Consider the following 16,662-nt stretch of genomic DNA (forward strand, 5'->3'; position numbering starts at 1 on the left):
GGGCGATGTGCCCGAGCACAGGAGATGGCTGTCAATTCTTTGATGCATACAGGGCAAAGGAGTCAGTGACCTGAGAACTCTTGTGATACTTTTAGTCTTATTGAAAGCTTGTCATGGAGTTTAATTCCCCTAGCTTTAGCTTACTTTAAAAAAGCATGTAATTTACAATGTTGAAGATTCATAGAAGAAATTTCTTTATAACGTAGTGTCGGGGAGTGCAGCTTCTTTTAAGCAAATAGTGTGACTTTATGTTACCGGTACTGATTTTTATACTTCCTTCTGCTTCCCCTTTATGATACTCTGAGAGTGATCTTCTGGCCTAATTCTTATAACTACAGAATAATTTTTGTGTTTTAAATTAGTATCTAGATTTCTCACACCATTTTCTCTTTACCCACTGATTGAGTCAATTTACCCATTTGTCCATTTTAATTCTTATTGGAAAGAAATAATATATAAAATATTAATCAAATGCTCCTATGGCAATCTCTGAAATTCTGTTTTTCTATTCTTTAACATGTGTAGCAGCTCATGATGCATGAAACTAAATGACAAAATGACTGGCCCTCTGTACAAGGGGCTGACAGGAGCCAGGTGAGCTAGTTGGTAATTCTAACCATATTGATGCCTTGATCTGCTTATCTTCACCTTTAGAAGATTCTCCAACAAATCTAGGCACAGAGCACTCAGGGTTCCCCTGCTCTTGACTGGTGCTGCCCCTTCTGTTTAAACGAGGAGTTTCAGATAGTCTCTCTCTCCTTCCTGCACAAATGTAGGAAACAGCCGTGCCTTTCCCATTCTTCAGAGAGTCGTAGGTGGGCACAGCAGCGAAAACAGGGGCACGGTGTGTGAATTTACAGCTCAGATGGACATATGAGATTACGGCTTTTAGCCTTTCCCTGGAGCATATTGGATTGGAGTGGGTTAATCAGATTCGATATTTGATAGTAGAAGACAAATTGTCCAGTCCTAGCACAACATCTTAATATCTGCTCAGCGTGCCCAGTGGTATTTACCTCATAGGGTGATTTCAATGATTATATGACATTATGCACAGCAAGTACTTACTGTAGAATTAAACATTTGATCATTCTATTATAACTATTAATAATACATTATTATTTTGTTTTGTACATGCTTGATAAGTTTTGATAAAGTTAAAAAACTACGTCAGACACATACTAGATAGGATAACCTTGGAAATTGTGCTTTAGCTTTCTTATCTTTAATTGCCACCTTTTAGAATGGAAATAACTAACATTTCTTGTAATGTTGTCATGAGGACTAGAGGTAATCTTTATAAATTGCCTAGCACAAATCACAGCATATAGGAGGTGATTAATAAATAGTAGTTACCATTACCACTAATTTTACCATTCAGTTTAAAATTGCTCTTCAGTCCTTTGAAACTTTATTTATACATATGTTAATTCATATATGTAACAATTTTACATATTCATGTATGTAATGCACACATGTGTATATGTTATGTGTGTCAATTATGTGACACACACATGTAGTGTGTGTGTTTACATACACATGTATGTGCACCCACAAATACTAAAAACAGTTTTACCCTAGTTAGATGATTTATACTTTAAGGAAAGGGAGCCCATATTCTAATTTTGTTTTAAAAGAATTTTTCTCTACTCATTGTGAATGGTATATACAAAGTCAAAAATACATACCCCAAAGCAAATTCAAACATAGTTTATCGCATACTTAGTGATTACAGTATTATTAACTATATTCCCTATGCTGAGCTTTACATCCCCATGACTGTTTTGTAACTTCCAATCTGTACTTTTCCACTTATTGATGCATTCATTGGTTGGTTCTTGTATGTGCCCTGACTGGGGATGGAACCCACAACCTTGGCATATGGGGACGACTCTCTAACCAACTGAGCTATCCAGCCAGTACGAGTCTGTTTAGTTTAGTTTGTTCATTTCTTTTTCAACATATAAGTGAAATCATAAGGTATTTGTCTTTGTCTGACTTATTTCACTAATCACAATTAATTTTAAAATAAAATACTGCACAAGTAGGAGTGGTGTTTAGGCATAAAAATCCTTCTTTTTAATTGAATTTAGCTTAGATGGTCTGTTTTATTTTTCTCTTTGAATTAAAAAATTGCCTGAGTTTTATTACACAAAATTTGTTTTAACCAGATCAGCATGGTATGCAAATGGAAATTGCTTTGTTATAGGATCAAATTATGCAAAAATAGTATTAACTTGTGGAGAACAGTATGGAGTTTCCTCAAAAAATTAAAAATGGATCTGTCTTTTGATCTAGTGATCCCACTTCTGGGAATATATCCTAAGAATCCCAAAACACCAATCAGAAAGAATATATGCACTCCTATGTTCATAGCAGTGTTATTTACAATAGCTAAGATCTGGAAACAGCTCATGTTCCCATCAGGAGATGAGTGGATAAAAAAGCTGTGGGACATTTTCATAATGGAATACTACATGGCCATTAAAAAAAAAAAAAAAAAAGGAACTTTTACCTTTTGCGACAGCATGGAGGGACCTGGAGATTATTATGCTAAGTAAAATAAGCCAGGCAGAGAAAGACAACAAATACCATATGATCTCACTTATATGTGGAATCTACTGAACAAAATAAACTGACAAACAAAGTAGAAACAGAGGCATGGATACATGGAACAGACTAATAGCTGTGAGTGGGGGGCAGAGGCTGGATGAAAGAAGTTGAAGGGATTAGCCAAGGAACAGGTATGTATAGCTCACAGACACAGACAATAGTGAGTGATGCCAGAGGGAAGGGGGACAGGGGCTGGGTAGAAGTGGGCAAAGGGAGGTGGAAATGGGGGCATATGTCATAGTGTCAACAAAATAAAAATAAAGTTAAAAATGAAGATTGGCAAATAGAAAAATGAGAGTCAGGGAAGAGGCTGAAGGCCAAGTTGAACTTTTAGGCTGTCCTGGCAAAATTCTCACTGAAGGGAAGAGTTAAGGCCCACCTAAGCACAATACCTTTGTTTAATTCAGTAAGTCTTAATGAAAACTCTGTAACTGTGTGTCCTTACTGTGTTTTCAAATACAGCTTTTCTACTTACATGACTACACACACACACACACACACACCCCACACACTGATAAAAAGTAAATTGGGACTGTGACTATAACATTCTGTCTATAGATATAATAGAGAAATCTTTGCTTAAAATATTGGAAATATATATTTTGAACAAATTAATTAGCTGCTGTCATTATCCAAAACAAAAAACAGAAACCCAGAAATGTTTGTCATTTTTGTCACAGCAAATAGGTCTGAGGTAGTTGACTCTCTTCTAACACCTTCTTCAGTCTTGGTATCTCAAAGGGTATCAATCAAAACACAGCCCTACCCCTTTTATCCTTGCGCACCAACCAAAATGCCAACCGATCTTCCAGTCAACTCTAGAAAGCTCTCACTCAGTGATAGATGCCCTCCTCCTTGTTTTATTCATTCATTTTTTGTTTACCCAGTGAATGTATAGTGAGCACTTTCTTTTATAAATATTTTTTATTTTTCAATTACAGTTAACTCACAATATTATATTAGTTTCAGATGTGCTACATAGTGATCAGACATTTTATAACTTACGAAGAAGTGATCACTCTGATAAATTTAGTTAGTGCCCACCTAACACCATACAAAGTTATTACAATATTATTATGTAAGTAAAGCCTGTTTCTCTCCCCAAATCTGTGGCCCCTACAGATTTGTGGTAGATAATCATTATGCAAATAATCAGGCAGGCAAGTACAACGCTGCATGTTACTAAAGATCTGTGAAAAGAGCTGCCTGGTAGGACCAGAGGCTATCATAGAGGGAACTGACCAATCAAGGATTCTTGTAGGAAGTGGAAATTAAAACAAAATCTGCAAGATCTTCAAAGAGACTTCTGGAGATAGGTGACCCAGCATTTGAGTAGTATCTGTGGTTGAAGGAACTACCGGAAGGCTAATAGGTTTGTGGTGGGGAGTTGAGGGAGCGCGTGGTAGGAGTTGAGGTTGGAACAAACTTTGAATTGATCCTATGTTATGCTAACAAATTTGGTCTTTACTCTAACTGTGATGGGAGGCCATTAAAGGCTCTCAGGCAAGGTGGTGATCCAAGCATCACTCTGCTTACTCTGTGGGATATGAATTTCAGGAGGACCAGAGTAGACACAGAGCAGTCATTAGGAAGCTATTTCATTGGTCAAGTAGAGGAGTGTCCCTTGAGAGAAGTGAGTGATTTAAGAGATATTTAGAAAGTAAAATGGAAGGTGTTCATGGTTGACTGAATATGGGAAATGAAGGAGAAACACAGATCAAGAATGATCACTGGGTTTCTCCTGAATTCTCTTTTATCACCATCACTTTCCCTTATTGCTCTATTTTTTGCAACTCATACTCTACTATAAATTTAGTATAGATCTTAGATAATTTCTCAAACAATTGTGTTCTTTATGTGTTCTAAACGGATATTTGGTTCTCCCTTAATTTCAACACCTCTTCCACAGGAGTGGAGAATGTTCTATCTTCCACTTCCCTTAAACCATGGTGTCCAGAAACTGTCAATATTTTTGTAACTCATTCCAGATCAGTCCTCATCCAAGGAGCATCAGCTTGTTTTGTAGTCTCCAACTTTAACTGTGCTACTTCAACCCTTTCTTTATCCTGGGATGAGGCTGTGGCATGTTCAGGCCTTTGATCTAGCATCATGTTACTACTTTTAAAGATAAGGCAAACATTAATTTAAATACACACACATAATATTACCAAAAATGAGCATAGATTAAAAGAAAAACATTTATTCCAAATTCTGCCTTTATGTTTCTATTTCGAGAGGAATCCTTAATTTCTTACATATTTTTTAAAGACATTCAATAAATATACGAGCATGTGTGTATGTTATGTTGTGTATATATTCCTCCTTCACTTTAAAAATCTTATTGTTCATATCATATGCCAAAGTAAATTTCAGATTCATTAAAAGTTTAAAATGAAAAAACAATGAAATCATATAATAATCCTACAGCATTAGAAAAAATATGGGACACTTTTATTTAATATTGGGTTGTCAAAAATTGTAAAAGGAAAGATTGACAAATTAGACTGCGTGAAAGTAGAAAATACAATTTTCTTGAAGTGATTTTGATCTTGAGATTTACCCCTAGGTCATACTTCTAGCTCCGTCTCTGTCTCATGGCAGCAGCTTCCTTCACGATGCCTTAGACAAAACCAATTCTCCTCAAATACTCAAAGCTCTGTCAAGTGCACTGACAGACAATGAAAGATTATTATATTCTACATTTCCTGGCAGCAAAAATAATTCAGTGGGCTGTCTTCATGTTATCCCTAGTAGTTGGACTTAAAATTTAGGGTATAGGGGCGATAAATGGTGATGGAAGGAGACTTGACTTGGGGTGGTGAACATACAATACAGTGTACAGAAGATGTGCTGTGGAATTGTGGAATTGTGCACCTGGATAATCTTGTTAACCAGCATCCCCACAGTAAATTCAATAAAAATAAATAAAACTTCAGAAAATGATGATTTTTAATGATTAGATCTCTACCTTACCTTTCTAAGTATAATAACCAGAAAATAAGGTATACAAATTGTTCAGAAATTTCTTCCAAGTCAGAATCATTAAGGAATATTTATTTTTGCAGGTTCCCTGGGTTTCTTGTTTGAATGCTTTTCCAATATAGAGGTAGGATTGGTTGGCACTCAGTGATGTTAGCATAACATTTTGAAATGTTAATATTAAAATGGGTAATTTAAAAATTGAGGAATAACCATTCTTCCTGGAAATACGTTCTGAATGAATTTGAGTGGTAAGTGTTGGTGTAAATTTTGTCACGCAGATCAAAGCTGCAGAAAGTCTCTTAGAGTATTTAAACTGTGGAAGATGGAGGCCTCGGGAACAGTATTTGGACAAAGTTGCACTGTCTCCAGTTGCAGGGTGAGACTAAGCATAGTAAGCACTGCCTAGAAACATATAAACAGAAAACTGCTGTTTCCTCTCTGAACTTGAGCCACAGCCGTACTGGATCCTGCACTACACTGAGCAGGCCAGTCGGAACCCTCCTAAGCCTTTCTCCCTAAAGCCTGGGGCTTCTTTTCTGCCCAGACTTCCATGTTTTTCTGTTTTTCTTAATGCAAATCACAATTTTTCTACCTATTTTTTGTTCAGTTCCTTGAGGCTACCATCATCTATCTTATGGAATTTCTTCCACTATCATCGCCTTCCACGCTAACATTAAAAGAGACTCCACGGCACTTTCCTAGTTTCAAGCTTTTGCTGCAAGTTACTAAGGAGAAAAATCAAGAGGCTTAAAAAAAATAACAAATCTGATGGTTTTTCAAATGTTTCAGGCTCTCCCAGAGCAAATGGTCTGCCATCTTTTGTTTTTTTAAATTTTTTTACCTATTACAAAGAAATTAACCAATTTCTATTCTCAGAAGGATTCGCTGCCCCTATGAACTCTCTTGCCACATAAGTAAAATTGCGAAGTGAGAAAATGAAAATCAGACACTGACATCCCGGAGATGGCCTGGTTCTATCAGATAGGCTTTGGTGTTGCTACAAGCTGGCGATTCTCCTGTTGGACATAAACAATTTCACAGAACATCAATATCAGACAAAGCCACTCGGGGACCATGATGGATCAAGATAAAAACCAGATCGCTTTGCAATTGTTCCTGAACACAGACAAAACATAAACATTGTTTCAGTGAAAAGAATGACCAACATTCCCCTATCTTGATTCATCTGAGTGAAAGCTGTTTTTAACCAATTATAACTCTAGTCTATTCTAGTTTTCCCTTTGTTAGATAAGAATTATTAAAGACACTCAATCATAGAATTAGCCCTGATTCCTGACCGTGCTCGATCTGGAACAAAACTCTATTTCCTGGGGCCTTCCCCAAAATAACCTAACCAAAGCCCTAACCCTATGATAAGCCCTTTATACACGTAATAAACCAAATTTGCTCAGCTGCAGATGTGTGACGGGTGGCCTTAGTCTGGAGGACAATGATAAGAGAGAGAAAATGGGAGCAAGACTGTGGGGTACCTGTTGCCCATTTTAAGGATTTAGCTTTTCCTCTGAGTGAGATAGGGAGCCATTGGAAGGTTTTCTTTTTTAACTTTTAAAATTTTATATTAAAAAAAATGTTGTAATAGTTTTCAATTCGCAGAAACAGTGCAAGACTTTCTTTGTCTTTTTTTTACATTGACATATTTGAAAAATGTAGGCCTTTTATTTTGTGGAATACCCCAATTTATGTTTGTTTCTCCTCATAAATTCAGTTTATGCATTTTTGGGAAAAATACTACATACTAACATCACCATTTTTTAGAAAAAAATATTTTTATTGATTTCAGAAAGAGGAAGGGAAAAGGAGAGAGAGAGAGAAACATCAATGATGAGAGAGAATCATTGATCAGTTGCCTCCTACACACACCCTACTGGGGATCGAGACTACAATCAGGCATAACATCATCATTTTTTAAAAATCGATTGATCATATGTTTGTGAGCCTATTTATAAACTCTGTACCCTGACCCACTGATTAGTCTGTCTATATATAGCAACCCCACATAGTTTTAATTATTATAGCTTTATATTAAGTATTAAAATCAGTTATTATAAGTCTGCCAACTATTAAGCTAATCTAGGTACTTTGTATTTCCAAATACATTTTAGGATCATTTTGTTATTTTTTACTAAATCCTAGTGAAATTTGGATTGGAATTATATTTTAATTATAGATAAAATTGAGTTCTGAATAATATTGAGGTTTATAATCATAAACCTTATATTTATTTAGGGTCTCTTTTTTAACCAATGTTTTATCATTGTCAATGTAAAGGCCAAGTGTATATTTTGTTAAATTTATCCCAAGAGTTTCCTGTTTTAGTATGCTATCTTAAAGGATTTTTTTTTAATTTCAGATTCCAGTTGTTTATTTCTAGAATACAAAAATGTAATTGATTTTTGTATATTGATGATATATAATCTTCCTAAACTTACTTGTTAGTAAAAATATCTTTCTGCAGATTTTGTAGAATTGTAGATGAACACATTAAGCATAGTTATGACAGCTGCTGTAGCTTCTTTGCCTGATAATCTCATCATCTCTGTAGTATCTATACTTGTTTCTATTTACTAATTTTTCTGATTATACATCACATTTTCCTGCTTCTTCGCATCCTAGTGATTTTTAATTTGATGCTAGACATTGTGAATTTTATGTTGCTGAGTGCTGAAGTTTCCCATATTCCTTTAAAAAGCATTGAACTTTGTTCTAGAGGCACTTAATTAAGTTGCTTAAAGTTCTGTTTGATCCTTTTGACGCTTGTTTTTAAGTTTTTGCTTAAAAATAGGTTTAAAACAAGTCAGGAGATTTTTTCTTCACTATTTTTCTTTAAACTTAAGGGAACATTTATTTAATCTTCTTTTCAAAGCCATTCTAGTTTAAAGACAGGTTTAGTTTAAGAGGAAAAGATGTTCAGAGAGTGAATATGTTTAGCTTTGTGGGCCATACGGTCTTCAAGTAACCTAATCATAGACAGTATGTAAACAAGTGAGCATGGCTAAGGCCCAAAAAAACATTATTTAGTTACGTAGGTGTCAGGCCAGATGTGGTCTTGACGCTGTAGTTTGCCAATCCACAGTCTAGAGTCTACTTCCTTCTAGAGTTGGTGTCATTACTAAAGTGTACCCCTTCTGGAGTCCCTACTGAATGCCCTGCTTATTTGGCAAGGGCTCTTCATGCTGACAGAAACTTAACGGTATCTGGCCCTATGTGAAGTCTGGTAATTTTTCTCTTAGGAATTGTCCTGTCTCTCTTTGTGGATTCTACCTTATAACTATGAAAATTAGAATTCAGCCAAAGACTTCAGCATATTCTCTGGATCTCTCTCTCTATAGCTCTCTTTCCATCACCACCCTGCCTTACAAATTCTAGCTGTTCCAGACTCTGTCTTCTCAACTCAGTAAAGCCTCATTGTCTGATGTGCTAACCTTTAGGAGCTACAGTCTAGAAAGTGCCTCAAGCAGAAATCTGGGATGATCATGGTCACTTTTCCCCCTTTCCCTAAGAGATCACAATCCTGTGCTTCCTGTTGCTCAATTATCTGAAAACACTTGTTTCATATATTTTGCCCAGGTTTCTACTTGTTTATGGCTGAAGGAAAACTTCATATCCTCTTCCTCTTGCTTACTGTGTATGTGCTAGGAGCAAAAGTCTTCTCATTAATCTTTTGATGATCAAATTGTCTCTAATTTGGCCAGTAAGTTCCCTTAAAAACGATCTCTTTAAACCTGTCATCACAATGTCATAACTTTTTTGATCACTTTATTATTTTCTGTATCAAGAAATAAAGAATCCTCAGGCTCATCTTGAACTCTCTTTTCCTCATCCCCAAATAGACCATTTCCCAAGAAGACCTGGTTCTCTGTAATGGGGAACAGCATTTAAATATAGTAGAGTTTGAGGCAGAGGAGTGACATTCAATTTATATTAAAATATCACCATGGTTCTTTACTGTTTAATGGACCATACAGGACAGGGGCAGGACACAGAGAACAGGAAAGAAAGCATTGCAATAATATCACACAAAATGATAGTTGTTAAAATCAAAATAGCAACAGTAGAAATGATAGATATATTCTAATGGTAAGATTGATAATTCATATAATTCATTAAAATATTATGAGTTATGAGATAAAAAGATTTATTATTATTACAGCTCCTAAGCTTGGGAAAATCCTGTTATAAGAGGATTTTCATGCACATACACACCAAGAGGGTTTAAAAAAGTCTGTTACTCCCTTTCTGGGAGATCAGGATAGCTAAGTACAAAAGTAGTTTTAGAGAGCAAGGAAAGGAAAGTGGCTTAGAGTTTTTTGGTGGTTAGGGGATGGGAACAGGGTGAGGGATCCTGTGCACAGATAGAGGCTTGTGTGGTTTGAACCTACTATTATGATAAGAACTTGGGCTTTTTAATCAGCTTTCCCAGATACGGAGCACAAGGGGAAGAGCTGTCAGCAATCAAGTCAAACATCAAAAAGTGGAATCAGGCTCTACTAGCTCCTTACAAGAGTTTTTTTCTTTTGCCTCTGAGTAATTGGAGTTATAAAGGGCAAAATTCAGAGACTGAATTTAAGCATGTTGAGTTTCAGAAGCCTCTAAGATTTGCACTGGAGGTTTGTAACTTTTACAATTTATTATTTTTTTGAGTTGCCTATTAAAATATTTTTCCATGTATTTGTTTTTATTAAATTTATTAAGGTAACGTCAGTTAATAACATAATATAAACTTCAGGCATACAACTTTATAATACGACCTCTGTATAGTCCTTTGTGTGCTCACCACTGAAAGTCCAGTCTCCTCCCATCACCGTATGTTCAATCCTCTTGACCCTCTGTGTCCTGCCTGTAACCCCCTTGCCCTCTGGTAACCTCCATTCCGTTGTCTGTATCTATCAGTGTGTTGGGGGGTTTTTTGTTCGTTTTGTTTGTTCGCTGCCTTTTGCTTTAAATTCCACATAATTTATTACTTTTTACAAAACTAAACTGCCCACATAGAGGGTCACTTCCCAATTTAAACAATATTTACTTTTGTAAAAATCAAAGTTGCACAATTTCATAAGAGCTTTAATATCAGAATCACTTAAAGATATGCACCCTCCTTGTAGGTAGCTGATTTCTTTGGACAAAACAACAGGCAAGGAAAATCATTTGGAAATAGGTGAATAATATTAGTTGATATTATCCCTTGATATTTGTCAAAAAATGTTGTGCTTTATTTTATGGGTAGAATGCATTATAGCAGTGAAACTTTATTAATGTAGAGGGCTTTCTATTCAGAATTAACGTTATGTAATATTTGAATTATTGTATTTTAAAATTATGCAGCTATTTATTTTAGAAATGTAAAACTTAATCACTTTGATTATTCTAAAATATTAGCTATATTGATTATGTAATATATTGCAATCTATAATGTGTTCCCAATTAGAAACATGCTCAAATTATTTTCTTGTTTCCTTTAAAAGAATTAGATTTTAGCTTGATTTAGTCACTTTGGAGAAAGTGTTTTCAGGACCAGTTTGTTTTTACTCCCCAAACAAATTGGATTTGACAGAATCAATACCAACGCCAACTTATATACAATTAAATGATCTAGTAATTTCTCAGGTTCTCCACAGTCCCATGAGAAATAATTCATCTCATAGTCAACACCACCACTTTTGTTCCTTGGTGGTGGTGTTTGTTGTGATAGTTGACCTGATATCACTGCTCTTCTTTTCAAGTCAGTGGATTTCAAAAATAATTCTTTAGACAGTAGACCTGGGTCCAAATTGCATCTCTGCTCTTGAAAACTCCGCAAGTCATTTAATATCTATAATCCTCATTTTTTTCATCTATAAGTGTGAGGGTTAACGTAAGTGATCTCCGTTTCTGTGTAGCTCAAAAAATGCTTTAATGTTATAATTTAGAATCAAGCTCTGTAAGTGAAACACTAAAGGTCTTTTGTCTTACCCCCAATTTGCTAAAACCAAACTGAGCATCTAAGTAAAAATCGTTTAAATCCACATTGCAAGAAAAGGAAAAATTAGCAGTTAACCCAGACGGAAAGTTTTGTTAGAGGCATAATGCACAGTTTAAATTTATTTTCAAAGGCTTTGTAATTATAGAGGTCATTTAATTAGGCAATCTTGAACACGCAGCTCAGGAACAATTTAGTGTACAAAATTGCTAGGACGCTTCAGAACACCAGTCTCCTCCCCAGTGGTTCCTACATGGCATTCCATTAATCTTCTCCTACTTCTTGCCTCTTAGTCATCTATAGTCTTCAATGTGAGACTGATTTAGGACATAAAAGCTTCTAGATAAGGTTTTGTTTTATTATTTCATGATTTTTATATTTCATTGAATTTATTGGGATGATGTTGGTTGATAAAATTATATAGGTTTCAGGTGTACAGTTCTATAATACATCAACTGTGTATTGTATTGTGTGTTCACCACCCCAAGTCAAGTCTCCTCCCATCACCATTTATCCCCACTATACCTTCTTCCACCTCCTCCCGCCCCGGTAATCCAGTTTCTTTCAATGTGTTCCCAGAAGTGGAACTGCTGGGTCAAACGGCAGTTCCATTTTTAATTTTGGGGGGGAACCTCCATACTGCTTTCCATAGTAGCTGCACCAGTCTGCATTCCCACCAGCAGTGCATGAGGGTTCCCCTTTCTCCACACCCTCGCCAACAAGTGTCCTTTGTTGATTTATTGATGGAGCCATTCTGACAGGTGTGAAGTGATATCTTATTGTGGTTTTAATTTGCATCTCTCTGATGATTAGTGACATTCAGCATCTTTTCATATGCCTCTTGGCCATCTGTATGTCCTCTTTGGAGAAATGTCTATTCAGGTCCTTTGCCCATTTTTTAATTGGAATGTTTCTTTTTTTGGTAGATAGGGTTTTATTAGCAGTAGTTTCCAGCTCCCAAAACATCTCTCGACAAATCCCTGAATCACCTCCTACCTCTAACCCACACAACCCTCAACCACCAAGCAACTTTCCCCAGGCAATGGAAACTATCATCTAGAAGTGGAATTATCAGCTCATCTGTGAGGCAGCTGGGGAAGATGGATAGGAAGACAATTTCCGATACTATTGTGTCACAGCAAATGGGAAGCTAACATCCCCAGTTGGATCTCTAAGTAACTTTTCCTACTGAAATTTTGTTACCATGGTTCTATTATAATATTGGAGCAGGATAATAATAATAATACCTTCGTGCATATTGAACTGTTTTATGATTTCACTTGTTCATTTTATTTGGCTAATATTTGCTGATCATTTACTAAGGGCCAGGCACTGTTCTAGGCGCTGGAGATATAGACAGTAGTCTTTTTAACTAGCTTAACTTCTCTATGTTTATTGTTATTTTTTCTCTTTTTAAATAAGGAAACTGAAAATTCATCAAGTCACATAACTGATAATTATCAGCATCATAGTTCAAACGCAGGTCTTTGAAAGTTTTGCTCTTTATCTTAAGCTTTGTGAAAACTTCTTTATGGTTGACCTTGATCCATAGGGAAATTGCTTCTAAAATTCAAAACAATTGGCAAATAATTTTGCATTGTGGAGAAAAATATATTGGATAATTCTGTTTTACTGGTATATTCTTGTCCTTGCTTTGAGAAAGTATCATATATAGGCTTGGCTTCTGATAAATATAGGAGTGCATGGATGCTGATGGAATGTACTTCCAAATGCCCCATAATACATGAGCTCCTAGCCCCCTAAAGATTTTGTTTCAGGTTTAAAAAATGGAAAGCCTCACTTTGGCTTTTAGACCTCATTTACATCCTTGAACATAGCGTATAAGAAGTGCTGTATTTGAGGAGACTTGGGGTACTTTACTAGATCAATAAGATGATATTTCTTTCTTTTTTTTTTTTCATTTGAATGATCCTTGTGAGTGATTTTTAGGCCAGAACCCTGGGGAGAATTAAGACAGAGAGATAGGGGTCAGGTAACGCAAACTCCTAAGAACATCTTATTTATTTATATATTAAAGTGAATCTACTTTTACTACCTTTTAACTTCACTAATGTGTTAGTAGTGTTTCCTCACCCTTTTGTTTCGTTTTGTTTTCTGTTTTTCAGGTTACTGCCCACATGGCTCTCTGGAATGTCAGAATGGCAAATGTTATAATCCAGAGCAAAGCTGTAATTTTGTAGATGACTGTGGAGATTCCACTGACGAAAATGAATGTGGGGGCTCCTGTACTTTTGAAAGAGGCTGGTGTGGCTGGCAAAACTCCCTGGCTGAAAACTTTGATTGGGTTTTGGGGGTTGGCTCTCATCAAAGCCTAAGACCTCACAAAGACCACACACTTGGAAATGAAAATGGTAGGTTGTTAGGTTGTTACAGCCACTCTAATCATTCACAGTGAGCATCGAGTTATCTTCCCTGACAGAAACTGGAGAGCCCTGCAGAGACCACTGTGGTGCCATGGCAAGTAAGTCAAACATTAAATGAGTGTATGTGACTCCTAGGTCTGCCATAGCCAAGTGCCACCGACCAGATAGTAGAAGCAACAAACATTTGTTGTCTCACAGTGTGGGAGGCTAAAATTGTGCAACCAAGCGTCAGTGGGACTGGATTTGAGGGCTAAGAGAGAGATTCATCTGTTCCATGCCTTTCTCCTGGCCTCTGGTAACCTCACAGTTCTTGGCTTGCAGATGATATGCTCTGGTGTCTTCACATTATATTGCCTCCATGCATGTCTGCTTCTGTGTCCAAATTTTCCCCTTCTATTAGGACACAGCCATATTGAATTAAGGCCCACTCTAATGATCTTATTTTAACTTGATCACTGGCAAAGACCCTATTTTCAAATAAGGTCATATTTATCGGGATGGGAGATTAGGACTTGAACATCTCTTAGGGAACACAAGTCAACCCATAACAGTGAGTAATCAAAATCTAATCTTCTGTTGATAACTGTCCGTAGATGATAACTTTTGCTGCCGTAAGGTACATTTCCTGAATGAGGCACCCTGAATCGGGCCACTCATTTGATCTTTTCAGACTCTCAAAATCCTCATCTCTCAAAAGGCAGTTGTAAAATTTGCCCTATGTGCCAAACGGGTTGTAGAGATCAAATGAGATGATGTGTGTGCAGGGAAAGGAGTGTGGAAGCTGTAGAGGTGCTGTGCAGATGTCACTGTAAGATTCATGTGTTAAAGGTGTTGGGATTGCTCCTTTTTGCAATGAAGAGCTGAGATCAAGTCTCAGACTCCCTGGTGAAGGGACATAGGGCATTGGTCAAATAAAGAAGGGGCCCTGAGTTCCTGGGTGCTACAAAGTAGAAAAAAGATGTCTAAATATTGAAATTCCACAGGCCTATGAAAAGACAAAGCTCTCCAAGTCAGCTTGACCAAGCCAGAAAAAGGAAGGTCTAAGTTCCACCCAAACACTCAGCTCTACATACATAAAATGTTTTGGATATTTGGATACACAAGTATAAAACTCAATATGTTTCCTATTGTGTTGCCTATTAAAATTCTCGGTGTTTTATTTATGCACTCTACTGATGACTGAATTTTTGAAAGCCTTATTTATATTTCGTAGGTCATCTTTGTTTTGTTTTTCAATAACTGGATAGTTTAGAGGGTCCATTAAATGATTTCTATAACTATCTTGTTGATACAATGTTGTAAATTTCCTGTCAGATGAGTTAATCTGAATACTGTGAAGTACCTTGCTAAAAGCACAGGGTTGGAAATTATTCCGTCAGTGAGTAGAGGCAAGGCTCTTAGATTTCCCTTTTGTTTTGCAGCTCAGATCATATGAAATATAATTAAAAACTCTAACCATTCATCCATTTATGGACATCTAGGTTGCTTCCATATCTTGGTTGTTGTAAATAATGTTTCAATGGGCATAGGAGTGCATATATCTTTATGAAATACTATTTTCACTTTCTTTAAACACCCAGGAGTGGAATTACTGGATCATATGGTAGTTCTATTTTTAATTTTTTGAGGAACCTCCATACCATTTTCCACAGTGGCTGCACCAATTTACATTTCCACCAACAGTGCATAAGGATTTTCTTTTCTCCAAATCCTCGCCAACACTTATTATTTCTTGTCTTTTTCATGATAGCCACCCTGACAGGTGTGAGGTGACATCTCATTGTGGTTTGATTTGCATTTCCCTGATGATTAGTGATATTGAACATCTTTTCATGTGTCTGTTGGCCATCCATATGTCAACTATATTTTAATTTAAAAACAACTCACAGATGCAAAAGCTAAAATAATTCCCTCGTTGTTATTTTTGTCCTATTTGAATCCTGTCCTTGTTCCTAGGGCACTTCTTGTATCTGGAGGCTACTCCAGTGGGCCTGCGGGGTGACAAGGCGCACCTCAAGAGTGCTGTGTGGCAGGAATCCAGCGCTGCTTGCACCATGAGCTTCTGGTATTTCATTTCTGCAAAAGCCACGGGATCCATTCAGATTCTCATTAAGGTAAGATCTTTGCTCATGATGCCTCTGAGTTTAGTGAAGTTTCCTACATGGCCAAAAAAGGTTTTAATTATAACTCTTCTAAGTGGGCCAGAGGAAGCCTCCTTTAGCTGTTACTGTGGTTCAGATGCTCTGTGGAGTTCAGTAAGCTGGGCCTATAAAGAAACTTGGAGCTCAACATCACCCCCTATGATTATAATTGAATCCCAGAGACACTTGATGTTCTCATTTGGTCTAAGACAGGTAAGTTTCTTCTTTCTACTTAGATATTTTCTTTGCTACCCTTCTTAGTAAAAGAAAGTAGAATATTTGTACATCTGAAAGAAGAATGACTATCCACTTAACTCCCATGTAAGTGATCGCTAAGGGAACTGATATTAGACATTCTGGTTCTAAGCGCACCATGCAAAATACTGCACCACTCAGGAGAGTGATCAAGGTGTGATTACTTTGAACTGCTTATTAACTGTGACACCGTAATGCATTTTCTTACTGAGGATTAATTGGATGTTTCTGTCAGGGCTTTAATTTAGTATAATAAAGTGACAGTATTCGGAGAGCAAAATAACAAGTATTGTATTAATATTAATGAGACTTG

General features: G+C 36.4%; 1 protein-coding gene across 1 annotated transcript in view; it reads left to right on the forward strand.

The window, feature by feature from the left end:
* The window catches only part of MALRD1 (MAM and LDL receptor class A domain containing 1), a 543,727-nt gene that overhangs the window by 260,883 nt on the left and 266,182 nt on the right, over window positions 1–16,662 (forward strand). The window contains 2 exon segments of the mRNA XM_087815868.1: window positions 13,696–13,941; window positions 15,910–16,067. Of these exon segments, the coding sequence (XP_087671994.1) occupies window positions 13,696–13,941; window positions 15,910–16,067 (404 nt within the window).

This window comes from Miniopterus natalensis, chromosome 1 (assembly GCF_054644295.1).
Source record: "Miniopterus natalensis isolate mMinNat1 chromosome 1, mMinNat1.hap1, whole genome shotgun sequence".
Lineage (NCBI taxonomy): Eukaryota > Metazoa > Chordata > Mammalia > Chiroptera > Miniopteridae > Miniopterus > Miniopterus natalensis.